Genomic DNA, 27,942 nt, shown 5'->3' with positions numbered 1-27,942 from the left:
ACTACAATATTTTTAGATATTTTGGATGTTTCAGCTGAAGTTCGAGAATAGAAATTAGCTATGCGAGTATAGTGTATTAAGTACATAAAGAGTACTTGGGTTATTAGAGAATTTTATTTGGTAATTTTGTTTTGTTCTGTTGACTTAATATTTTGGAAAGTTGACATTTATTTTGAGACTCTGTAGTGTTCTTAGTTAATCAATTTGGAGTAGTTGATTTAAAACAATGAGATGTATGAGTAATTGAGAAATTGAAGTTTATATATGTACGGTGAGATACGATTTTAAGTGATAAGAAGTAACTTTCTGACCCATCCTAGATCGGAATGTTACATTATGTGTAATGTGTAGTGTGAAAATGATGAGTAAAATTTTTCTATAAAAAAAATTTGAAATGATGATAATAATAAAAAAAAAAAATTTATTCATTATTCATGATGTGATATTAAATGACTAGATACTATTTATTATATTTTACTTATGAATTAATTATCTAATATTATATTATAGAATAATGAAAAGATGATGAACATTACTCCTTAAAAAAAAAAATAATGACCAGAATTTTTCACGTTAAATTATCAGAGAAAATGAGAAATTGACAAATCTGAGGCAAAGAATTTTTGGGAAATCATTCGAGGCCGAGTCGGTGTACTCCTTCAAGTTCACGATCTCAAGTTAGAGAGGAGCGAAGACGCGACGCACGCTCATTCTCCTTCGAAGTAAGAAAGAGGAGAAAGGCTGTACTAGCAGCGTGCCGTCTTATATGCCTGTAGCTCTGTGCCTCAAAAAATGGCACTGTGACTGCGTGTCTCAGATCTCACGCGATCGACGTTCTAACTGATTTATATAATCATCTATCAAAATCGTTCGTAAATAAAAGTAGTTTTAAAAAGAAAAGAGTCGGTGGGAACCAAAATTGGGAGAGCTGGAGGCCGTACAGGAATCCCAGTCCTTGAAGGCTCCTCCCGCCGCTGCCGCCACCGGAAACGGACAGATCCGATATCGGTCCCCATCTTCGGCCGAACTGCTGGACGGTCAGTCCACTTCTCCAACTGATCATCAACAACAGTCACTGGAATTCGAGAAAATGCTAAAGCGGCCCGTCCTCCGCCACGAGTCCTTGTCCGACAAGATCCATCGCTTCCGAGGGGTTTTGCTGATAATATCTGTCCCGCTCCTCCTCATCACCTTCCTCATCGTCCTGATGCCTGCCTCTACTCCCTCTCAGTCCCTCCAGGAATACCGCAACCGAAAGGTCCCCTCGGATCTCAGATCCCCCAAGTCCTACGCCGTTATCTTCGACGCCGGTAGCTCCGGCAGTCGAGTCCACGTCTTCTGCTTCGACCAGCATCTCGATCTCGTTCCCATCGGCAAAGATCTAGAGCTCTTCCTGCAGGTACTTATACTCTACCATTGCCATTGCTATTTCCCATTCGATTCAGACTGATAGATCATCTGGGTGTGGGCGAATTGCTGTTATTACTACTCCTTGCTATGTTCTCTTATTTCATTTTGTTATCATTGTAGACAAATCGGGGTTTGAGCGAGTATGCCTCTAATCCCCGGGACGCTGCCAATTCTCTGGTTTCCCTGTTGGATCGAGCTCAAAGTGTTGTCCCCAAAGATTTGCGGCCCAAGACGCCCGTTCGTGTTGGGGTCCGTAATTTGTCATTAATGCTTTCTTATATAAATATATGTTAAATTTCCCTTGTTGATAGTGATACTCTCATTTCATTTTACTGAAAGATTGGGTTTTGATGTTAATGTCAGGCAACTGCAGGCTTGAGAGCATTGGGAGGCGATGCTTCCAATCGAATTTTGCAAGCGGTAAAATCTTTCTTCGTGTTATTGCTATATCCAAGACTTTTTAGGCTTCCACTTTTTTTTTTTGTTGTTGTGTGGATTAGTACTTTTTAAGCTTTCACTTTCATGGAGTGGCTGAAACATTTTTCCGCTTTAAGGTTAGGGATCTTCTAAAACATAGAAGTACTCTGAAATCCGAGCCCAATGGAGTTGCTGTCATCGATGGAACTCAAGAAGGTTCTTATCAGTGGGTATGGTGTTTAAAACTTAATATCTTTCTTAAAACTTGTACCAATGGTTGACTTGATGCTTTATAATTGCGCGCTTGACAACTTACTTCCGTTATTCATTGCTACAAGTTGAGGTCATGTCATTCGCCCTTGCTTTAGTGTAAGGGTTAGGCTGTTAAATCTTCCTTATTGTCTTCTTCACAGACAGTCTGGGAATTGCCTCTTGGACATTCTCATTTTTACCATTCATCATTTGTTACATAAGCATGATATGTGCATTCGTTCTGCACCCCCCCAATCTGTATTTATTAGAAGATACTACTCTTGGACATATCCAAGTAATCTGAGCCTATAAGAAGATCACGAGGATAATTTTATATCAATGTTAAAATAGTAACTCAGCAAAATGACCAGACTAGTAATCTTGAATCAACATTTCGTTCATTCGGGTTTGATTTTTTAAAATGAATTCGAGCTTGGTCACGAGCTATATGATTAATTTATTATTTTCTTAAATGAACCAAACTTTATGACTTGATCTTATGTTCTTAAATGAATTCATGTTAACAATTAGTTACTTCATATGTACAGATTATATTTTTTAAGTTAGTTAGGTAAACCATATATGAAGTTTTAAAAGTTTCAAAAATACTTAAAAAAATATATGAAGTTTTAAAAGTTAAATTGATAAATCTTGTATTTTTAACAAATTGATATATATATATATATATATATATATTGCAAAATGGCTTAGTTTGTGATTACATAGTATTCTATATTGGTCCCCAAGTGGCAGCTGCTTGGAAAATGATGCCTTTGTGTATTATGTGGTGTATTTGGTTGGAGAGAAATGAGCGGTGTTTTAATGATCGGGAACGCAATAGAGATGCATTTTGGAAGTTTTTTATAAGCACTCTACTTAGCTGGTTCTCTGCTATTGTACTGAAGGGTGGGGCTGTAAACGCGTTCTTGTCTTCGTTTTTCTAAGTTCTAGAATGTATTAGGTGTTTCTTGTGTATACTTCCTGTGTACTCGGGCTTTGCCTATTACATTGTTATTAATAAAGTTATTACTTATAAAAAAAAAAAAATAGTATTCTATATTGAACAAGCAGGATATTATCTTACATTTGTAGAATTGTTTTAATTTTTCTAGAACTCAAGATATCAATGTGTAATGGAGCAGAGCCTTTGATTACATTTTTTTAGCAAGTAAAAGTGAAATTTTATTGAAATGCAACAAAGGCGTTGCCCAAGTACACAGGAAATATACACAATAAAACACCTAATACAATTTAGGAATTAGAAAATGATACAAGGAAATCGTGAACGGTAGTTCCGTTAAGGAAAATAGCAGAAACCAAAGAAATAAAGTGTGAAAGAAAAGGTTTCTAAGCTCACTCAAAGAATGCTTCCTATCTTCAAAGCTCCTCTCATTCCTTTTGAGCCAAATGCACACACATAGGACGGAGAAGAATCATCCTCCACACAGTAGACACATAAGGACTGCCATGTAGACCATTCCAACATGCTAGAAGATCCGCCATCCTCCTAGGCATCACCCATGCAAGCCCGGTCCTACTAAATATATCATCCCATAGTGCCCTTGCCACCTCACAATGTAATAGTAAGTGATCCACAGATTTACCATTCTTCCTATACGTATAGTACCAATCTGTGATAATAAGTCCTCGCTTCTTGAAATTATCCATAGTCAAGATTTTCCCAATGGAAGCCGTCCAAACAAAAACAAAACAACTTTACTAGGCACCTTACTGCTCCCAATATTCTTCCAAGGGAAAGAAGGATGACACTGAGAAGACAACACCTTGTACAAGGATCAAACAGTGAACTTCTTGCTCCCAATGTGCCTCCAAAGCAACCTATCCTCCCAATGTTACACGGAAGAGAGTGTAACAAGCTAAAGAACTCCAAAATGACTCCAATTTCCCAATCATGGGCAGCTCTAATAAAAAGTACGTCCCACTGATGAGAGCCATTAGAGCTGTCCAATAGATCCAACGCTGAAGCCTCCTGTTCAGAAGCAATTTGATAAAGAGCTGGAAACACCATCTTGAGAGCAAAATTACCACACCAAACATCATGCCAATATAGGGCCTTTGACTACATGTAATCTAGAATCCAAGTTCCACAACACACTCACCTTCCATTTTTGCTATGTTACAATTCAATGAGGCTGTGTTTGATTTTGGTTTTCAAGCTGATATGTTTTTTTTTAATAAGTAAAATAAGTATTATTAACAAAGATGAGCAACAACTGTTAGTTACAAAAAAGTATGCCTTATTTACGAAGGTACGTTAGAAACTAAGAAATCATGAAGTTCCATGCCATTAAAGTCCACAGCAATGGCCCAAGTACAAATAGTCCTAAAAAAGAAAATTTTTAGCTCCTCCATCGATCTCTCATTGTCTTCAAATGTCCTCTCATTTCGCTCCTGCCACAAGCACCACATGATACAAATAGGAATCATCTTCCAAATCTCTTTGATCTGGTGCACACCTCGGATAAATGTCCAACACGCCAATATATCCACTACGGATTCCGGCATAACCCATGCTAGATCCATCCTTTTAAAACCTCATTCTAGAGCGTCCTGGTTACCTCACAATGTAAGAGTAAATGATTCACCGACTCACCCCCTCCTTTACACATATAACATCAGTCTACGATGATTATTCTCTTATTTCTCAAATTATCTGTAGTAAGAATCTTGCCTAATGCCGCTGTCCACACAAAAAAAGAAGTTTTGGGAGGGGTCTTGTGTCGCCAGAGCCTTCTCCAGGGAAATTGTGCCTCTGGCACTTGTGCAAGGACCTTATAATAGGAACGAACAGTGAAAACCCCTTTTCCTGTAGGAATCCACCAGAGACTATCTTCATGCTGGATATTTGGAGGATAAGAGTACATAAAACTATAAAAATCTGCAAAAACCTCAATCTCCCAATCCTGTGCCGTCCGGTTGAAATTGATATTCTAGTGAATACCCCTTCCTGAGATTCCCATAACCTCCGCCACTGTAGCATCTTTGGCACTTGCTATCAGGAATAGAATAGGAATCAACTCTTGGAGAGCACTGTTACCACACCATGCATCCTTCCAAAATCTGATCTTGGCACCTGAACTCACCTGAAATCTAGTGTGTCGGTAAAAAACCTCCCACCCTTTTCTAATGTACTTCCATAGCCCCCTTCCATGTGTCCCTCTAACTTCTCTAGTACACCAACCCTCTCCTAAACCACCATATTTATTTTCGATCACAATTCTCCATAGGGCTTCTGGTTCCTTGGTATATCACCATAGCCATTTACCAAGTAACGCCCGATTAAACAACCGCATATTTCTGATACCCAAACCGCTACTAGAGATAGGATGGCATACCTTCTCCCATTTGACAAGATGAAATTTAAACTCTTCTCCTATTCCACCCCACAGAAAATCTCTTTGTAACTTCTCGAGACGACCCGCCACACTTATTGGAATAGGGAATAAAGATAAGAAATAAGTTGGTAGATTAGAAAGTATGCTTTTAATCAAAGTAATCTGACCCCCTTTCGACAAATACATTCTCTTCCACCCTGCTAGCTTCCTTTCTATTTTTTCAATTACTATATCCCAAATCGAGCGTGCCCTCGGAGCTATACCCAAAGGTAATCCTAGGTAAGTCATAGGAAGAGACGCTATCTTACAACCCAACGTGTCAACCAACTCCCTAATATTCTGAACCTCTCTAGTCGGTACCAACTCGGATTTATCATAGTTCACTTTTAGACCAGACATTGCTTCAAAACACAGTAGACATGCCTTCACAACCCGCAACTGGTCTCGATCAGCTTCGCACATAATAAGCGTATCGTCTGCGAACAGCAAGTGAGAGATAGTAGTAATACCCCTGCTTGGAGAACCAATCTGGAATCCCCTAACAAAACCATTAGCCAACAAAACCGAGATCATCCTGCTTAGTGCCTCCATCACAATAACAAAAAGTAAAAAAGATAACGGATCCCCTTGCCTCAGACCACGATAACTTTGAAAGAAACCCTTAGGGCTACCATTAATCAATACAGAGAACCGTACCGTAGAGATACACCACCTAATCCAAGACTTCCACCTTTCACCAAAACCACACCTACCCAATAGATGTATGAGGAAGTCCCAATTAACATGGTCATACGCATTTTCCATATCCAACTTGCACATAATACCTAGGTTTCCAGCCTTCAATTTGCTATCCAAACATTCATTGGCAATTATAACCGCATCGAGGATCTGTCTTCCCTTAACAAAAGCATTTTGAGGCTTAGTCACAATTTTTCCAAGAACCTCACTTAAGCGATTTGCAAGCACTTTTGAGATAATCTTGTATACTCCATTTACTAAGCTGATAGGCTGAAAATCTGAGATCTCAATAGCCCCGGCCTTTTTAGGTATTAAGGCAAGGAAAGTGGAGTTAAGGCTTTTATCAAATTTTCCAAACGAGAACAACTCTTGAAATACCTTCAAAAGATCTTCTTTAATCACCTCCCAGCATTCCTGGAAAAAGTCCATAGAGAAACCATCAGGTTCGGGAGCTTTGTCTTTTACTATTTTCCTTACTACATTGAGTACCTCTTCCTCATCAAAAGCCCTCTCCATCCTGACCACATCCCCCGGTTCAATAATGTTAAACACCAACCCATCAAGAGTAGGCCTCCACCCCTCTTGCTCAGTAAGTATCTTTTCAAAAAAATCAATCACATGTTCTTTGATAACCTCTTATTCTCTACACTCCACCCCCTCAATTTTCAACACCTCAATGTTATTGTTTCTTCTGTGCGAGTTTGCAATACTATGAAAAAATTTCGTGCTCCGATCCCCTTCCTTTAACTATAATGCTCTTGACTTTTGGCGTCAAGACATTTACTCCTGCAAGATTATCCTCTCAAGATCTGCGCCCAACAAAGTTTTCTGTGCTTGTTCTTCTTCAGTAAGAGGCCTCCCCTCCTGTAGTCTTTCTAACACATATTTCCATCCACTTGGTATTTTTGTTCTCCTCCACATTGCCGAAAGACTGTTTATTCCATATTCTTAGATCTCTTTTTAAAGCTTTAAGCTTATTTGCAAAAATAAAGCTGGGTGTACCCTCAAACTGATACGAAATCCACCACTGTTTGACAATTTCCACAAAACCTTATGATTTCAACCACATATTCTCAAACTTAAAATACCGTCTACCACTTTGAATGCCTCCACAATCCAGCAAGATAGGCCAATGATCCGAGGTTAACCAGCCCAACCGCTTTTGCCATACGTCTGGAAATTGGCTTTTCCACTCTGGTGAAATTAGGAAACGATCCAATCGAGTCCATGTATGATTATTAGACCATGTGGCAGGGCCCCCTGCTAGTGGTAGATCTATCAAATTCAAGTCAAAGATGCACTCTGAGAACTCCAAGTTTGCTGGCCTCAATCTTCTATTTCCGAAACTTTCACTTTGGAATCAAGCAACATTGAAATCACCCCCAATACACCTAGGGAGCTCCCACCAGCAATGAACCCCAGCTAGCTCATCCCACAGTAATCTTCTATCCACGTCTAAATTTGGCCCATAAACACCTGCAAAAGCCCACAAGAAACCATCTGCCACACTTCTAAAAGTGCACGCTACCATATATCTCCCTATGTAATCCTCTACTTTCTCCACCACCCTCCTATCCCACATTATTATAACTCCTCTCGATGCCCCCGAAGAAGCCAAATACACCCAATCTACATAATTACTACTCTATATACTCCTCACAATCCTCCTATTGATTAACTTCAGCTTCGTCTCTTGTAAACAAACGATGTTCGCTTTCCACTCACGAAGTAAGTGCCGAATCCGAAGACGCTTTTCTACCTCATTAAGACCATGGACATTCCAAGACACAATTTTTGACTTCATTTATGAACAACCGGCCCCTTCCCTTTTACCCTACTCCTACTAGGACTACCCTCCGAATTCATCGACCAAATCAACCTTTTAAGCTCCCGATTCTTCTTCAAGTCCCCCTTCCTTTTCTATTGATACCCATCTTCCATAGCAGTTAACAATGCTATGAACTGCTCTTCATACCCCTAGCAATTAATCCCTACAAAATGTTGAATCTCTTTCATCTTATGTAATACCCAGTCTGAAGCTTGATCTGGAAAACAATAGTTCAATGGGATTGGATCACCGATATTGCTACTCAGAAAATTATGAAAATCTTCCCCCACAGAAAATTCCTCTAAACCCAACTGATCGCACGACTCAGAGAGGACTACTTCGTCCTCCGCCGAGTGCATGAGGTCCTCGGACTCCTCATCCCCTTCCTCCGACTCAGAACCCTCTAAGGGTCTGACAGATAAATCCGCCGGATCCAAACCCATGCCTCCCATAGATGTCGGTGAAATCTGGGTCGCTTTAGACGAAGATTCCCGCATTTCGAACTCCTTTTGTGCACAGAACACCGGTGATGCCTCGTCGGCAGCCTCTTCGGCTTTCGTCTGCAGTTTCTGTGCTACCTCCACCATCGGTAAACTTTCCGGCACGAAGCCGAGGCTAGATGTCGCGCCGCTGTGCTGATCGCGTCGCTGGGCTGGATCTTCACAACCGGATCCTTGCCCACCAGCTTGGGCCTTGGGCTGAGACGGCCCAGCCCCTGCTGAAGAGGACGAGCCCCTCTGTATCTTGGGCCGAGCCTGCTCACTTACCTTCCTCCAAACGGCCCGCCCCTTTTCTTTACTCTTTTGTTGGGCCTCCTTCCGGGTTTTACTAGGCCCAGCCCCCCCATTCCTTTTTAGTCCACCCGCTTCTCCAAAACGCCCCATTTTCCTTTTTAAATTGTCCGTATCTTCGTTTTCCTTAAACACCCCAACAAATTCCACAATTTCAGCCATACCTCTCTGCATATATCGTAGCTGGCCTTGCATCTCCATCAATAGTCTTCGTACCTCCCACGCCTCCTGACACGCTGCGGATTTCCTGGCATGGGTTCGGAGTTGCGTCTCGACTCCACCTCCCTTGTCTCCTATTAGAAATTGTCACTCCACCTTCCCGTTTCCTCATAGCGTTTGGCAACGACGAGGATAGGGCTTCCTTATACGACTGTGACTGATACTTCACCGCCCCCTTCCCAATATTCACCTGACCTTCTCCATTAATAGAGACCTCCTTACCACTATCTAACAATACCTCCCGCATTTTCCTCCGACCCCACCCATTATTTCCTTCTGGAATGCACAGTATATTTCTCCTCCCCCCTGGTTATATTCAGAGACTTCAAAATATCTTCCTCTACAGTTTGTGCAACGTTGAGCAATAAGACTGCAGTAGCCATCTCTAGTTGCCGAATACACCTCCTTCTTCCCCTCTCTTGAGCTTTCCTCTAACACCTTCCTCAGCCACTGCGTTGACGATGAACCCAATATCATTGTATGATCCAACTTCCAGCTTCTCTCGGTGACTCGCATTGATCCACCACCCACTTTTGACAGAATAAATCTTTTGGATTCAATAACCACCTCTATGGGATAACCCATATTGATTAAGTAGCAGTTAACACTTTTCAATCTCAAGATTTATTTCGCCATTAACAGAACACTATCGACGAAGAAACACCAAACAGCGTGATATTTTTCAATGTGCATGAGAAAACAGGGGAGGGAGAAAAGTGAAAATTGTACGGAGAGAAAATTGCTAATACACTTCAAGCTGATATTAATGATGTCTGGGTATTTATTGTTCTATAAAAATATAGTGAGACATCAGTTGCTCCTATAAAATCAAAGGAAATGGAGAAATTAGCTAAGCACAAAATTGTTTCTTATTGGTAAGAAGTACTGGAATATGCTCATTGAAATAAAGCAAAAGGGAAATCCTTGTTGCTGCTATCATAATGAGATTTATTGACCAATGAAAAAAAAAGGCCATGTACGACAACTGAAATGTGAAAGAGAAGGATTCAAGAAAGCATGTTACTGCTACTGCACATTATTATAAAGAGCATCAGTATCTTGTATATTCTAGCCTATAGAATAGAATATGGGGTATGAATAAATATCCATACTGTCTTAAGTTGCCTCTTGTTTGCAGGTGACAATAAACTACCTACTGGGAAATTTAGGAAAGGAATATTCAAACACAGTTGGAGTAGTTGACCTTGGAGGTGGATCTGTTCAAATGGCTTATGCTATCTCAGATGCAGATGCTGCAAATGCACCAAGGATATCAGATGGAGAGGATACATATGTAAAGGAAATGTTCCTTATGGGAACAAAATATTACCTCTATGTTCACAGGTTTTTCTCTTTCTTTTAGTTAAGTTAATTTCACGATTTTATGTTTTGTATATTGAGGATGCTACATATGTTTATGTTATCTTCTCATTTGTTACGAGAGATCTTATCATTTCCTTTGACTGCTTGATAATATATTGATTTGTAATGCAGTTACAATTATTTCTACTTATAAAAAAGTTGCAATTATATCTATTGTTTTCACCTGTCCAAAAGTTTCAAAAATTATGTGGATTATTACATGGATTTGGCATCATGTTTGCAGTTACTTGCATTATGGCTTACTAGCATCTCGGGCAGAGATTTTGAAGGTTTCTGAAGACTCTATCAACCCATGCATCTTAGTTGGTTATCATGGTATGTTGATCTCCTCCTTTTTCGCTAGGCATGATGTCTAGACACGTGACCTGCTAATTTCTAAATTACAAGCAACTTACAACATGTTAGATGGTGGTCTGTGTGAATAATTCATGGAGCAGGGTTGAATCATCTACTTTCTATTTTCATATCCGTGTAGTAGCATTTCAGATGGGTTTTAACAAAGCCAACAGATGATTGTCAGTTGACTCAGTGAGCTTCCTGCCCTCCCGACTTCATAGTTGATCTCTCTCTCTGCTCTCCTGACTTCATAGTTGATCTCTCTCTCTCTCTCTCTCCCAACCCCCAGCCGTGGACTTTCCCTTTACCCATATGTTCCAATTGGATATTTTTAGATGCTTAGTAAATTGAGCAGTCTCACAACCATATGAGGTTGAATGATGGAAGAATCTGTACTTTACCGTTTGGAAACAAATGGAGCATTGACGACTGGAAAGTGAGTGAATGTATATGTGTGCATGCATGCAGTGTGGTTCTCTGTGTTTTCTTAATTAATATTTCAATTAAAGTCTCTCTCTTTGCAAGGGTCTTACAAATACGGTGGAGTTGAGTATCCAGCATCAGCTTCCCCTTCTGGCTCAAATGTGGACGAGTGTATGAGGGTGGCTTCTAATGCTCTCAAAGTAAATGAATCTACATGTATGCATATGAAATGCACATTTGGTGGGGTATGGAATGGTGGCGGTGGGGATGGACAGAAGAATCTTTTTGTAGCTTCATTTTTCTTTGACAGGGCTGCTGAGGTATCAATCATCCTTGATTTTGTTGCTTATTAGATTTGAGTCATAATGTTGGCATTCCTTGTTATGCTTGTTGATGGCTCTCGGACCACTTATTTATGTATAGGCTGGTTTTGCCGATCCAAATGTTCCCATTGCCAAAGTTCATCCTAGGGAGTTTAGGGAGGCAGCTAAGCGTGCTTGTGAGACTAAACTTGTGAATGCCAAGGCTGCATATCCACGTGTTAAGGAAGAGAACCTGCCATTTTTATGCATGGATCTTGTGTACCAGTATACGTTGCTTGTAGAGGGATTTGGTAAGTTGAACTCATCTTTATGTCGTTTGTGCAAGTTCGTGATGATATTTTACCTGGAAAATCGAAGTAGAATTCTTTGATGCTTTTTTTTTGTGGTACAGGTTTAGATCCTTGGCAAGAGATTACATTGGTGAAGCAAGTTAAATATCGTAATGCCCTGGTTGAAGCAGCTTGGCCACTAGGCAGTGCAATAGAGGCTGTGTCGGCCTTAACATGATCGGAGATGACATAATTAGCTAATTCGCACATTTGAAATTCATAGGTTCTTAGGCGTCAGAGGTTTCAAGCTGAAGTATCCAAAGGTGATGATGCCCAAGATTCCATCAGTTTGAATTGGGATTGGATTTTGGTCTATATTTTGAGAATAAGAGGAGAGTATAGATTTTTTTTTATCTTAATTTGTAATTGTTTTTTACAATAGATTCTAATTTATTGCTTCTGAGAGAATGATCTGATTTAATTAGTTGATTTAGTTCGCTCGGCTTGACAAACAAAATGGTCATATCAATTGATAGGCAACCGTTTAATTTGCGGCTTGCCCATTTAGTCTCCTTCATCTGTTTGCCTTTCTTTCCGTACGATTTTGATCGTTTGAGCTACAGAAGAAGTGTCAGAAGGTTTTATCTCATGAGAAACACTACTTTGACACACATTTCATTTCATTAAAAAGTAATTATTAATGTATTAATTTTTTTTGTATCTTTTAAAAATATTTAAAATTGATAAATAAATATGAATAAAAAAATTAAAAAAAAAAATAAGAAGATGAATTTGTGCTAGGCTACCACCTAGCAGTCAATGTTGGGTAGCAGCTTAATACTACTTTTTTTATCTCATTTCAATCTCAAATATCATTTAAATATAAATATTTTTTAATTTTTAATTTTTTTTTCTAATTATTACAAATTTTCAATCTTTTAAACAAAATATAAAAATAATTCAATTTTTTTTAAAATTTTAAATAAAAATTATATTAAAAAATATAATTTTTTTATTTAATTTTTTCTCTTTTCTTTTTTAAAATCTCATTAAACATCATAACTATACTTATTTTAGTATTATTTACACTATTTAATTACTATTCACTAAAATCAACCTCATCATTGGTCAATTTACAATAAAAAATTGTGAAAAGTTTAATTAATTTTTATTGAGTTTTAGATTGACAGTTTTAATAATTTAGTTTATCTCTAAATAATTATCTTATATGGTTAATGTTAAATATTGAGGACACACTTTACTAATCATTCCCTATGTATCAAATCCTAGTTTTACTCCTAATCACACTTTTATTTTATTTTTATTCTATTATATAAAATGTGTTATATTTATTATTATTAAATAATAAATATATAATTTCTTACAAAGTTGGATAAAACTAAAATAATCCTATGGTATATAAAATTTTTCACTTTAAAATGGTCTTAAGGTTCATTTAAAAAAAACAAGGGGGACATGATTCATGATATGCTACCATATTTCAAAGTAATCTCTTTTTACAATTCTCCGTAAATTACTGACAAAAAAAATGCTTGAGGAAGCACTCATCTGTCATGTCAAAAACAATTAAATGAAACGTGACAAAAAGGCAAAAGACACGGTTAGAGTTTAAAAACATGAAAAACACATTGATAACTTAAGCCTAATTTGATCAAATATAATTTGATCAAATATGAAATATTTTATTAAAAATTAAATAAAATATTATTATAATATAAATTTTATTTTAAAATTTAAAAAAATTAAATTATTTATTATATTTTATATGAGAGTTTAGAAAAATTATAATAATTATATGAGATAGAGAAATGATAGTTGCAGTCATGAGTGTGAAAGTGCCGTATAATTACTTTGAAAAAAGTGAATAAATATAGGATTTATATGAAAAAATTAATTTTTTAATAATAAATCTCACTCTTTTTCAAAACGATTGCACGCCACTTGTACACTTCATGACTATATGTAATATTATTTATATTAGATGAGATGAGATAATATGGTTTTGTGTAACCAAGCCAGCCAATCTTTGTTTTTATTTAATTTTTATTGTAATTTGTTAATGTTTTTAATTTTTCTAATGTGAGATGCAAAGAGGGTAATTTTTGTGATAAGTTTAAATCTATTTTGGTTACATAAAGCATCTTAAGTCATCTCATTTAATCAATATAATTTTTTTAAAATCTCATACAAAATATAAAAAATAATTCAAAACATTTTTAAATCTTAAAAAACTTATATTTTGACAGTATTTTAATAAATTTTCATCTCATCTTATATATATATATATATATATATATATATATATATATATAACAAAACGAGACCTAAATTCACAAAAACTAGACAAAATTGATCACTTTGAAGTATGGTGCAGACAACAAGGACGATTTTTTCCAAGTTTGAAACCTAGACACTAGTTTGAATTTGAAATTCGTCAAAACGCCAGGGTCAATGTATGAATTTACACCCGATTTTTTATTATCTTATACATTATCAAAATCCTCCATAATTTATAAGAAAATATATATAAGAAAATGATATACTTACAATTATTTTTTTTATAATTTTTATATAACTATGTATTAAATTAGGGATATTTTGATAAAATAACTTATAAAAGTAATATTTATGGATATAATTATGGAAAATGATGGAGGCATGATATTTGGCGCATGGATTGCGCACGAAAAGCTGGCAGATCTAGTGGAAAATGATGCGGTGCGTTTCATTAGAATGGATGCAATGCGTATCATATGGTGCGTTTCGCTTACTCTTCCATTTTCAGTTTTCCTCCTTCATCTCCCTCCTCTCTCCTCCATCATCTCTCCTATTTACTGGCTCTATCACTCCGATCGCCGCAAATGGTGATTTGTTCTTCCTCAAGTGCTTCTTCTTAGGCAAAGCCATTGTCACTAGAGAAGACGATGGGGAAGGTGCGGATAACACTTCGGGGAACTTTAATTTTTCGCTTTATCTTTTGAGACACGTACAGAGGTTTGATTAGGTTCAAGTATTTTTGTATCACCTCATTCGAAAATCATTTAGTTCTTGAGCCTTGTGAGATTTGGTGGTCTTATAGCTTGCTTTAAGCTTTTCTCAAACTGTTTGCTCTCTTGAATGGTGAGCTGCTTGGAGTTTCATCTACCCCAAGCTTCATTGTGAAGAAGGTCTTGTTTTCTTGTTTTTTCTGCTTTTGGGTGTCCATGGAAAAGCTTTTAGACTTTGTTTTCTCTGCTTTTTATGTTGGCATTGACTCTGACTTTGGCCTCTTGAACATGAGGACTTGGAATCTGGGAGAAGATTTTAACAGAGCGATCATTGAGGCTTGGAGCTCGACTCAATTGGGAGGATTTTCTTCTAGAAATATGATCATTAGGAGACAGAGAGAGGGTTGGCTCCAAGAAGTTGAAGCCAACTTTTTTGGCTGGGTTGCGGTGGCATTCTCTGCAGACTCGAGCATGGTTTTGTTTTCTTTGTGATTATTTGTTTTTGGGTCGGCGTCGATTTTGTCTTTCTTGCCGTCAGAATCATAAACAGTAATTTCCAAGTCGAAGAAAGAGTCTTCTTCTTCCTCCTCAAGTTCATCAACTTTTTTCACAAGATGATTAAGAAACGCAATAGTGGTAAAGGGATTGGTGATGGTGGTAGTTCTCCAGAGCTTGATGAAGTTTAGAGCTTCCATTGATAGGAGGGGGAAAAAAGGCTTTTCGTGTTTTCTTTCATCTTCCATTTTCTTTTTTTATTTCTTTAATTATATATAGTTTACGTGGCAGGTGTGCGCAATTCCTGCACCAAGTCCCCTGCCCGTAACAGAATTGTATAATTATTGCAAGTGCGATATCTTATTAAATAATGATCTAATAAATTTATTTTATTTTCTATTTCTAATAATGGAATTTACTATTATATTGCCTTTAATTTAAAGAAAAAACTGGCAACATATGTTTATAGGGGTAAAGTACCTATAAAAGAAAGATTCGTCGCGGCATGTTGGTTTAAAACAACAAGATTACTGGACTTGCCACTATTAGACCTTTTAGATCTGATCTTTGTGGTTGAAAAGAGACAACTGACAAGTATGTTGCCTTTACATGCCGTCACAGATTTCGAAGTTTACTGGAGTTGGTCCAAATTGTAATCCTTCTTTTTTCACATATATTTTACTATTTTCCTTTTTAGTTTTCTTATTGTTAATTAAAATAAAATAAAAAAGAGTTCGTCTCTTGAACATTTGTTTGTAGAGGTTGAGTCCTCTCTTTCTATGAAAAGTGAGGTTAAGTTTCTGTTTAGGCATAGAGTGTTACCTTTTGAACGTTTGTCTGGAAAGAGTATCAATAATAGTGAAAATCATATCATTCACAAAAGGAAATAGTGTACTGGTGGAGTTCTAAATGCTTTATTTCGATTTATGATATCATGTTTGATATGAGGACATTCCAGAATGTATCCGGTCATAGATGTAAGTTTTTTTGATAAATGATTATATATGTCAAGAGTCTGATGGTCTGATGACACATAACCCGATTTTCCAAATGGAAAACCTGACAATCCCTTGTATAAAAAGGAAAGAGAAATAAGAAATAATACATCCCAATATAACCTAACGGTAGCCGGTAGGGTCATACAAATTGATGCCGCAGTGCTAATAAGTTTTAAGAAATTTAAACAACAACAATAATAATAATAATAATAAACGAAAGCAATCAGGTTGTGACCCAATCCCTTTAATAAAGAAAAAAAAAATTGGAAGCAACCAGTCTATTGGCTTGTGGCCCAATCCCCTTGGGTGGCTGACCGGCCACCCTGTATGGGTGGCTTGCTGACCATCTGAAGGAATAGGTTATAATTTAATTTGTAATTATTTTTAAATGTAGTGTGGGATCCGATCAATTTTTTAGATTTCCCTATCCTTTCTGCCCTTATAATAAAATGAGTAATATGTTTAATTAGAAAAAAATTTAAGGTTCTTGTTCAAACTTGATAGTGCCAAGTGGAAGAGAGAAAAATAAATAAAATGTGTCATAAGACATTTATAATTGCTAGTATAAATGAGTAATAAATTCCTCTTGTATAAAAATGTCTCTGTCTCTCACTTGAAATTTTAAGTTGAGACAAGAATTTGAGATGACTTTGGTCTTTTCATTAGCACTAATTCTAGTTTTAAGGTATATTTCATTTTTTTTCTTTGTTGTCTTTTTTTTTTTGAAAAGACAAAAAACGTATCTCCTTGCATTCATTGATAAAGATCATTGTCAATACATCTTATGTCCTTTTCTAAGACTTGAATAATACAATCAAGAAATTCTTCTATCCATATTTATTCAAAATCTAACTTTAAAGCATTTTTTGCTAGTATATGAGCTACATCATTTGAGTTTCTATGTACAAATTGCACTTTCCAATCTATCATGTTCTTGATCATCTTCTTTGCATCTTCTACCACCATCCCATAGTCTGAAAATTCTTCATTTTCTTCATTGATGGCCTTGATAACAACCTAAGCATCACCTTCGAACGCTACGATACAAAAATTGAGATCATTACAAATCTCCATAGCTCTCTAGAGGGCTTGACTCTCTGCTGTTGCCGCTTGATGTACATGCCCTCTTTGACCACAAACAATTGCTAAAACTTCCCCATTCTCATCCCTTATAACTATTCCAATTCTCATCTTTTTCTCCTTTTGATCAAATGCTGCAACTAATTGGCTTTCACTTAATTTTCCTTCGGTTTCTTCATCCCACTTACGTCACAGCAACTACATTAGGTTAGTTCTTGCATATTAGGCTTTGAGCTCTTTGAAACTCTTTCACCTCTTCTCTTGCAATGCTTAAAACTTGCCCAGGTTTTTTGAAGTAGTCCTAAAAAATAAGTTGGTTTCTTCTTGTCCACAAACCCCCCATCACAGTTGTTGTTTCTTCTAGTTTAGCTTTTGACAGTTTCATCATCAATTTTCCCCAAAGATCCAGTAAGTCATCTTCATCAGTGCACCATTTTTGAATTCTAATAAGTGACTCAAGCCATACATCATTTGTAGCAGTGCACTTCCATAGAACATGCATAACATCCTTAGTCTCCTATTTACAGATTGGACAAAGTTCACTGTCCACTAGCTTCTTCGAGTATAACTTCTTCTTTGTGGGTAGGTAGTCATTCCCTACCTTCCATAAAAATAATTTCAAATTTTCTGGTATGTTCAATTCCCATATGCCGTTCCATCTATTGCCTACTTCAATTCTTCTTGATGTTTCTCCTCTGGTGACACTTTTCCTCTCGATCTCTAGGTAGTAGGCACTTTTTACAGAAAATATACCCTTCTTTGAAGGCCCCACACCATTTTATCTTCTGTATTCTTTGTCGTCGTTGTGTTACTTGTTCCTCCCTTGATTTTTTCTTAGTTTGGTTTCACAAATCTTTGAAACCATCTCATCGCATTTCATCTCAACACTCAAATACCATTCAAATACAAACATTTTTCAATTTCAAATTTCAAACTTTTAAACTTTTTCACCTAATCATTACAATTTTCTCAAACTTCCAAACGAAAGACAAAAAATAATTTAATTTTTTCAAATCCCAAAATAAAAATAATATTAAGAAATTATATTATAACCCTATTTTTATAAGCCTATTTTAACTTTATAATTTTTTTTTTATCAAAAAGTCTATAGGTAACCGGCGTGGAGAACCGCGTCCCACGTGGCAAAAAGAATACGATGCCGTTAGTCTTCCTCTTTTCATTTTCATTTGAGAGTTTTCTCCAAAACTTTTCATCTTCCCTCCGTCTTCCCCTTTCCCAACGGTTCTAGACCTCCCTTCCATCTTCAAGCATTCGTCTTCCACCATCCCCACTCGAAATCTTCCACCATCCCCACACACGAAACCGAGATACTCCGAGCTTCCCTTCTATCCCATGCCTCCCCCTCCGAAGCCGAAGACACCGAAACTCTCCCTCCCCCTTCGAAGCCAAAAGACACTGAAGCTCTGCCTGCCCCTTCGACGCCAAGCTCTGCATTTCTCTCTCCCCTTTCTTTCTTTTTAATAGAAATTTTACTTGGTGCAGGATATCTTGGATGCTCAGTGGAGGAACGTTGGTGGCCAATAAGTCGAGGATTATTTTGGTTTAAGAGAGAGGGGGATGTCCATTGTTTTGCTTGGTATGTGCTTTTCATTATAACTCAACTCAGTTCTTGAACAATATTTTTAACACTTTGTGTGGCGTTTCTCTAATCTTCATAGATTTGTAATTCCTTCTAATTTATGATTTCATTCATTGCAACCCAACACTCTATTTACATTTGTCAATACAAAGAAAGTCAGAACATAAGTTTGAAAATTTACTCAAATGTTAAGCATTATGGAAGAAAGTTATCATTTTCCTTTTTTGGTTTCCAAAACACGAGAAAGGAACGTTAAGATCGATAGTTGAACAGAGTATCTAAATTTTGTAGTTGGATTGCATGGGCTATGCTACTTCAGGCATATATAATTCTTGGTTCTCTGTTTTTTTATTAGAATAGGTTGCAAAGTATGGAGAGGGAGAGAATATTGTGGGCGTGATAAGAGGGAGTGTAAAATCTGTGACGATGGAACTCAATTCATGTAAAGCTAGCTTATATTCTAGACTACGGGTTTCCCCCAACTACAGGTTCTCTCTGATCTATGTGCTTTCTTGATTCTAATATCATTGATTACCAACCTCAATAAAAAGAAGAAGAAAAATAAAGAACGAAACATATTTGTTTTTTTTTTTTGCCAATTATTATCATATTCTTTGATGTTAATATCATTGTTATCCTTGTCATAATCTTTAATTTGAGAAAAAATTAAAAGGATAAGCCTTTATCCTGTGTAGGGTACAACTACAAACGATTTTCAAAACTCAAATGTTCTCCGACGCTCAAATATGGTGTTAGATATGTAGTTAGGCAAAGCCTCATTTGGATGTGATTGAGATCACAAATGAGGCATGAGGTGCAATCATTTGGTGTATTGTTTTGGGCAAGATTGCTTTGCTATAACCCCAATAAAAAAATTGCAGGGCAACACACAGGAGGAGCTCCCAGAAGTTCTTCTCAGAACATGTTGAATTAATCGTCTGGACGCATCAAAATTATTGGTGGTAGAACCGTAATTTTATCCTGGAGGATGCATCCAAATAGTTCCCAGGTGCTGTGTGTTGACTCCAAGACAAAACAAAGATGGTGTCAAGAAAGTCTGCCTTGTTCAAAGAATTTACTTGTGCATAGGCATTTTTTCCATCCAATATGGATGCAATGTAATGTGTAACTATAATTTCAAGTTGTAACAATGCACAATTTGTAAACCGTTGGTTCCTTAATTATGCTTTCATTCTTCGATTATTATTATTTTAATAGTATTTGTATAATGATATGTAACATTATTTTTTAATAGAGTAAGTTGATCAGATTACTATCCAATATTATATAGTTCAAACACCATAACATTGGTTTTTAGAAAAACATTTGAAATATGAGGTATATAACTAAAATTTTGTGGAAATCAGCTCTGTATTTCAAGGAATTGGGAAAATATCTGCAGGAAACATGTTTAAACTCAACTTGACTGCTATACTAAGTAACAGAAAAGGGAACAATAGCAATATCTTTGCAAGACATTGACAAAAATTTCCAAATCAAAGCATTACGATCCCTGTTCTTGTAGAATCTCTTGATGCCTAGTCAAGGTGTGAGAAACCATTTCTGATCCCCCTGATGACACCCAAGCTTGCATATGCGATTTTACCTGCTGGAGCTATTTTAACAGTCAGTCTATTCCAGATTCAAAATTATTCTCTGATGTATCAGTTTTTGCCATGCCCTTTGTAGAAACCACCTTACGATATGAATTCATTTGTTCATCCAACTGAGCTTCAAGCTTTCGAGCCTGCAATCACATAAAGATGAAATACTCACTGGAAAAATTCCATTTACCACCTAGCAAGAATTTAAGAAATAAAATGTACACAGTACAGCCCATGATGAATGCCCTATTTAGTACATACAAAAATATTAACCGGCATATACGTTCTTAGAATTATGCGGTCTTATCATCTGAGATCTAATATGCTAAATTGTTTGTTCAAGCTCAAAATGAGACAAGAGCTAAATCAGCAAAGAGAAATTGGGTTGAAGAGGTCTGTAGACAATGTAATTATAGCAATAAATTCTTCATTTATTTGTTGATCTATCTTGTTGTCCAATATTTGGGAGGTTGCGGCCCATACATATAGCTAACATTTATATGGCCAATGATTGCAACAATTAGCATAAGAGATTAAATTTAGACGAGGAAAAGGCCATCTTTACCTAAGATTTGTATATGTATGATAAGTTGATGATAAAATGTCATTGCCATCCGTGAAGGGGGAAAAAAAAATTCCGAAATTTTAACAAATGACCAGGAAAATGGAGGGAGATGCAGAAATTTCTTTTATTATAGGTATGGCGATAATTGAAGCAATAAATAAGGAATCACAAGCTGATCTCAAACATTCAATTTTCCACTCAGTAGAAACTCCAATTTCGGCTACCGACAAACCAAAGGACAAACAAAACAAAACAAAACAATAGAAGTTTAAACATCTGTATTCGCAAAGTTCTGAACTTCCTTATTATATATTTCCTAGAAATCAAGTAGAATTAAAGAGAATGATTACAGGAGGAGAACAAATTGGACCTGTTTGCAAAGGGCGTCCTATGAGCTCGGCACATCCATCGTTCCTCCAAATTCTCTGGTATATTCACCAAAGTTTCACTTCTCCCTCTTCTTCATGTTTCTTGTATTTCTCTAAGAGATTTGGATTTTAGAGGTTGTTTGACTACGACGACGCAGTGAGGAAACGGGAGACCCGAAGACGATGACGACGATGCAGTGAGGAAACAAAACTGTTCTTTCATGTTTTGTATTGAAATTTTGAAATCATCCCTCCCGTTTCATCCATTTTTATTTTTTTTTATTTTTTTATTTAAATATATGGACTGACCTGGTCAGCCGGTTACCCAACCGTTACGCCCGTCGGTCGGTTGTATGTAGCATTTTTGTTTTTTTATTCAACATTTTCTCTCTCCTAAAAGTGAAAAAATTTCAGTCTGAACCAGAAAAGCCAACCTCACCTGACCGAATTTACCCTTACTCGATCTCGATCTATGGCAATGTTTTGAATGTCGTTTCGGTTGAGGCATTGAAATGAGATACTTGGATACCAGTACTGTTTCGGATACCGTTTCGAAATAGTTTATATATGAATAAATTATATATAAAAATTATATTTTAAAATAATAGTCTATATATAAATATATATATATATAAATAGTCTGGTATAAATTGAGGGTCCAAAAATGAGGAAGAAATGAAAAAAAAAAGAAGTAAAGGTCGAAATCCGAAATATCAGTTGAAATTCGAAATATCGACCAATACAGGCCGATACAATAGAAATTTTGACCGTTACAAAACACGGCCCTTCTCTGTACCAGCTACCCTACCGGTATGGCATATTTCGACCATATTGGCCGGTACGAAACGGTATTAAAAACCTTGATCTATGGTGCCTCCAAAATTCAGTTTTCGGTCTGGTCCTAAAGTGTATTTTTTTTGGACATAACCGTGCCAAAACTGGCCGAATCACTTACATATAAATTTTTAAAATATTATATATAATATATTATTTATATAGTAGTTGCATAAGTTAATTATATAATTTTCTATAATCTATCACCATTGAGAATATAAAATGTAAAATAATATATGCTATCAATTAACTAATATATCATACGATAATATATGTTAGGATGTTGCTACGTCCATAGAAGATTTCTACCAAAATCATCTACCGAACACTTCAAATATTTTTTTTAATATTTTTTATCTTTTCTTTTACTATTTTTTAAACTATTTAAATATTTTTTAAAAATAAAAAAAATCACATATTCATTTAAAAATACTTACTTAATCATTAAGTAAAAAAATAAAATTAAAAAATTAAAAAGAATTTTGGTAAAGAATTTCGGTGGAGATCTTCTATGAGCATAGTGTTTTCGGCCTATATGTTATTATATGTAGATTCATACTCTACTAAAGTACTAAGTTAGTAGCCATTAACATTATAAATATAATTATAATTAATTATTTTTTTAATGAGTTAGTTATATAATCAACATTAAAAAGCTCTTTTAATTTTGATTTAATAATTTTTTGCATGAATTTATCTACTAAAAAAAGAAAAGAGGAACAAATGTTCCTAGCTCATATGGACAAAAATGGACCGACCGGATCATTAGCTATCAGTCTGGTCCAGTTCTTAGGGATAATCGATCCGATCCGGTCTGAAAAAGGATGGATCGAAATTTTCAGTTCATGACCCCTGGGGGGTGTAAATCGGTCTGGTCCGAGGGAGATTATGGACTGAAACTTTCGGTCCATCATCCCCCTATTGGATCAGACTGCTAGCTATCGGTCCATATGGTCCAGGCCAATTTCAAATTTTTTTTTTTTGGGGGGGGGGGGGCAATTATACAAGAAAGTATATTCTTGAAGTATACAACAAAGCCTGCAATATGTATTTTTGGCCCATTAGTATAAAAAAGTCTACAATGTTTATAATTTTAAATAATACGATTATTTAACTTTATTTATATAGTTTTTACTTAAAAATAGCCTAAAAAAAGTTCAAATTATCAAAATTGATAAGTATATATTAGTTAAATGATATTAGTTAATTAATAATTATATATTTAACATTTTATATTGTCAATAGCTATAGGTTAGATGAAAATTACAAAATTTACTTATATAACCACTATATAAAATAATATATATAATTTATAAGAAAAATTTAAAAATATATATTTGTAGTTTAGTCGGTCCGGTCCGGGGTGAAAAAACCTCACCCCGAGATCGGACTAAAACCTATTTGGTCCCACAAATGGATGACTAAAACCGATCAAATAAGTTTTCAATCTGGTCCGATTGGTTTTTTCAGTTTGGACTGAAAATATTACACCCCTAGTGACCTCAAACTGGACCGGACCGATTACATCTCTAGAAACAAGTTTATTCTTTTCCGAAACTCCATAAAAATCTTAACTCAAATTATTTTACTATTATTTACAAATGATCTCATTACTATTCATAAATTTATCATTCATCTCATATTATCTATGTAACTAAAGGAAACATAGTCTTTTTAAAAAAAAAAATTTCGATTAGCCCCTTGAACTCCCGGTTATTCACATTTCAATGGAACATGAACTAGTGGCCTATGTAGTGGGGAAGGACCAGTGTCAATGTCATAGATGTTTTACGCATTTTGCTCTTCAACTACGTATATTGAAATTTTCATCGAAACTTCATGGAAGCTGCCAAAAAAGCCTAATCAGTCCTCGATCCAGTCCCTTGCATTCCATTGCATAGCCAAAATATAACGAATACCTGAAAATGACAAATCCTTTTTTAATGAGAATTGCACATGGTAGCATCTTGCAATGGGTCGATTTAGGCTTCGTTTGGATCATCAACTACTCTCAATTCATCTGAACTTATCATTACAACTTTTTCAAATCCCAACACAAAATATAATAAACAATTCAACTTTTTTAAATTTTAAAATAATAATAATATTAAAAAGTAATATTCTAACAATATTTTATCATCTCAACTCAACTCAACTCATTTCAATATCCAAACTCACCCTTAGAACTCTAAAGATTCACTTTGTTTCCATAATTCATATCAATTCATTCCATTTAATCATTACAATTTTTTTAAATTTCTATATAAAATAAAATAAATAATTTAATTTTTTTAAATTTTAAAATAAAAATAATATTAAAATAATATATTTTCAATAATATTTTATTTAACTTTTAACTATCTATTTGCTGCACAGCAGTTTTTCTCAAACGACGAATCCAAATGGGTCCCGTTTGGCCGTCTTCCACGCACTATTATTATTATTATTTTCTAGATAGAATTTGCATGATTTCTCTAAGAATATTGAAGGTGAAAACAGTTGTAAGTTTTATTTAAAATTCGACACTTTTAAGTTCGTTGTACCGGAAGGGGTTGATCGGAGGCAGATGATTTTATCTCATCTCAAAATTTTTATTCATTTTCTTTTCAAATATCTATAAATCACAAATAGTTTTTAATTTCAAGTTTTTAACATTTTCATCTCATTACAATTTTGTCAAATTTTCAAATAATTTAATTTTTCAAATCTCAAAATAAAATTTATATTCTAATCATATTTTAACTTTAAAATATTTTTATTAACTTTTTTTCTCTTATTTTTTAAAATTAAATAAAATATTTTAACTAAAACTATTTCATTACTATTAACAAATTATTTAAATATTATTTACAGATTTCACATCTTATCTAATTCACCAAACATTCCCAAGACTTTAACTGGTATGCTCTAGCCCAGCTAATATCTTCGAAAGTTTTACAAAAACTTGTTTCTCTTTTTCTTCATCTTTTGACTTTTGAGTCTCAATTGTCATTTCGTTGAATATTGAAATGAGATGAGATGAATTAAGATAGTTTATAAATAATAATAAAATTATTAATTGAGATGAGACGAGATGATATTACCTCACTCTAATGGAGGAATCAGGCATCTTATTACTCTCCAAATTTCAAGCTGATTATATGACTGGTCCTGCAATATAAATAATATGGACATGTCCATGTTTTTCCAACTGGTGAATTTAAGCCACATATGGACCAGCTGAGCCAAGCCAACAACCACTACCAAAAGATACTTTGGACAGAGACTTTCGAAGAGATTAATCTAAAAGATGCCATAAAATTCTTTGAAGTTAGGTTTAAGGTAGTGGATAAAGTTGTTATTTTTATGTGAAACGGTGCTGGAAACATGTGCCCCTCCTACGTGCATAGAAACCTCCTTTTTCACCCTTCCTTTTTTCTTCCTCATTCCTTTTTCAAACAGGCAGATGGCTCAGAAACCACCCAGATACGACACTCGAATAAAATATACAAACAAACAAAACGATTAAACCCTCGATAAGGCTTCCTTGGCAAGTGTCTTGCTGGCTACGGATCTTGAGAATATGAGCTGTTGAAGAAGCTCCTCAATTGCTCGGCTTTTCCCCTCTGTTCTACTTTCTTTAACCGCCCTCTTCCGATTCTCCTTCTCAAGTAGAACTCTATATATTTTTTCTATCTTCTCCTTCTCTACTTGGTTTTCATAACTACTGTTTGTGTTATTTCATTTTTAGATTTCCTTGTTCGATATTTTCTGCTCTGTAAATATTTAGGCTTGTGATATATATTATTATCTTGTTGAAGTTGAGGATATTTGGGTTTGGTTTGTATTCTTTCAATCCTATAGAAATCAAGTACTTTAATTCATGGAAGAGGCAATAGTGGTAAACAAAGGAGAGGACCTCATCGGTTTGCCTCCGGGTTTTCGATTTCATCCCACGGAGGAGGAGGTTATAACTTATTATCTTACAGAGAAGGTGGTGAATAGCAACTTTAGTGCAAGTGCTATTGGCGAAGCTGATCTCAATAAGTGCGAACCCTGGGATTTACCAAGTAAGTTATTTTGTGGTTTACCTCTGCTTCTTCCATTATTTGTAAGTTCTATTTAAAACGTCCATGGCTGTTTGTTAAATTTTATTTTTATTTTTTTTCTGAATTATCTTAACCATTCCCGACATATAAATATCATGCAGAGAAAGCGAAGATGGGAGAGAAAGAATGGTACTTCTTCTGCCTGAGAGATAGGAAGTATCCAACAGGCATGCGAACGAATCGAGCAACGGAATCTGGATACTGGAAGGCCACAGGAAAGGATAAAGAGATATACAAGGGGAAAGGCTGCCTTGTTGGGATGAAGAAGACCCTTGTGTTCTATAAAGGGAGGGCTCCAAAAGGAGAGAAGACCAATTGGGTCATGCACGAGTACAGACTGGAAGGAAAATTCGCGTACTGCAACCTCCCAAAGTCTGCAAAGGTAAGGTCAAAGTGTATGCCTTAACAACATTTTGGTGGCTTTTCCATGTTCACCTCTTTAATTAGAAGAGTAGTATTGTGTAGGTTGGGACCTTTCTTTCATTTGGGTAAACTGTAGGGGAGGAATCTAAACTAACAGAGTCTGCTGTTATTGTTATTGGCAGGATGAATGGGTTGTCTGCAGAGTTTTCCACAAGAGCTCAGGGATCAAAAAGGCCTCAGTCCCAGACGCCCTGCTGAGGATGGACTCCTTTGGGGATGATCTATCATCTTCACTCCCTTCCCTCGTGGATCCCCCATTTTCCAACAACGAAAGGCCTGGCTGTGGTGAAAACAACTTCGAGGTAATCCCCTCATACTTCTCAATGAGGGAGAACAACCAGCAGCAGCTAAAGCAGCAAGTCCAGAAGAGCGTCCAGCTGCCCTTCAATAATTCTATCCCCATCACTACTTACCAAGCTAGTCTCATGAGTAACCCCACAGCGAACCCCTTTTTAAATCCTGGTTCGAATCCTCCGTTCTCCTTACATGCAAATCCAAACCTTGATTATTGGCACCAAGGGAGGGCTAGTTCAATTCAGAGCGTCACTGACATCTATGACCATGGAATCACTGAGCGAGCTATTTTAAGAGCAACCGAAGCCAACAATAACGGAAAATCTGGCTTAGAGAGGCAGTGCAAGGTGGAGCAGTTCTCATCCAATCAGTCCATGGCCAGCCTCTCACAGGACACAGGATTTGGCACTGACATGAACACGGAGATTTCGTCTGTCGTCTCAAAGCAATATGAAGGAAGCAACAGATCTTACGATGATCCATTGGTTGGCCCCATTGCTGATTTGGAGTGCTTGTGGGACTACTGATCGATCAAGAATATAAAAGATGCATATTATATCCCGTTTGTTCCTTAATTTCTTGGGTTATAATTGTTTTCTTTCAAACAGTACTCGCTTGCTTCCCGTGTATGATATATAGGTATATAATTAGTCAGAAAATGTTCTTGGGCATATACATTGATTCGTCATGTCCAAAACTTTTCCGATATTGGCATTTTTATTTTATTTGTAGAGGATGCCAATCAAGGATTTTATGGACATAAACTATGTACATATATAATCGTTATACGAATTGTTGATTTGAAGTTAATATATTCAAGATCACTATCGATCTTTCTAA

At 35.9% G+C, this 27,942-nt stretch overlaps 2 protein-coding genes across 2 annotated transcripts; both read left to right on the top strand.

Annotated features, from left to right (window-relative positions):
- The first annotated feature begins 606 nt into the window (after positions 1-606).
- On the top strand, positions 607-12,317 carry LOC109010565 (apyrase 1-like). Its single transcript, XM_035689507.1, has 9 exons — positions 607-1,399; positions 1,531-1,659; positions 1,774-1,830; positions 1,965-2,057; positions 10,150-10,355; positions 10,618-10,709; positions 11,256-11,473; positions 11,577-11,766; positions 11,868-12,317. The coding sequence occupies exons 1-9, from the start codon at positions 1,091-1,093 to the stop codon at positions 11,981-11,983; spliced, it is 1,410 nt and encodes a 469-aa protein (XP_035545400.1). The 5' UTR covers positions 607-1,090; the 3' UTR covers positions 11,984-12,317.
- A 13,337-nt stretch (positions 12,318-25,654) lies between these two features.
- LOC109010566 (NAC domain-containing protein 87-like) lies at positions 25,655-27,942 on the top strand. Its single transcript, XM_018991432.2, has 3 exons — positions 25,655-26,346; positions 26,487-26,767; positions 26,931-27,942. Exons 1-3 carry the CDS (start codon positions 26,160-26,162, stop codon positions 27,627-27,629), a joined length of 1,167 nt encoding a protein of 388 aa, XP_018846977.1. The 5' UTR covers positions 25,655-26,159; the 3' UTR covers positions 27,630-27,942.

This window comes from Juglans regia, chromosome 4 (genome assembly GCF_001411555.2).
Source record: "Juglans regia cultivar Chandler chromosome 4, Walnut 2.0, whole genome shotgun sequence".
In the NCBI taxonomy this organism is placed as follows: domain Eukaryota; kingdom Viridiplantae; phylum Streptophyta; class Magnoliopsida; order Fagales; family Juglandaceae; genus Juglans; species Juglans regia.
Note: the sequence above shows the minus strand (reverse complement) of the source record. Positions and strands in the feature narration are given on the sequence as shown.

Bases quoted from the DNA above. Each gene is read 5' to 3' on its own strand.
- LOC109010566 (XM_018991432.2), top strand. From the start codon at position 26,160: ATGGAAGAGGCAATAGTGGTAAACAAAGGAGAGGACCTCATCGGTTTG. The intron at 26,347-26,486 runs GTAAGTTATTTT...AATATCATGCAG, and splicing joins CGAACCCTGGGATTTACCAA to AGAAAGCGAAGATGGGAGAG. The intron at 26,768-26,930 runs GTAAGGTCAAAG...TGTTATTGGCAG, and splicing joins ACCTCCCAAAGTCTGCAAAG to GATGAATGGGTTGTCTGCAG.
- LOC109010565 (XM_035689507.1), top strand. From the start codon at position 1,091: ATGCTAAAGCGGCCCGTCCTCCGCCACGAGTCCTTGTCCGACAAGATC. The intron at 1,660-1,773 runs GTCCGTAATTTG...TGTTAATGTCAG, and splicing joins AGACGCCCGTTCGTGTTGGG to GCAACTGCAGGCTTGAGAGC. The intron at 10,356-10,617 runs GTTTTTCTCTTT...TCATGTTTGCAG, and splicing joins TATTACCTCTATGTTCACAG to TTACTTGCATTATGGCTTAC.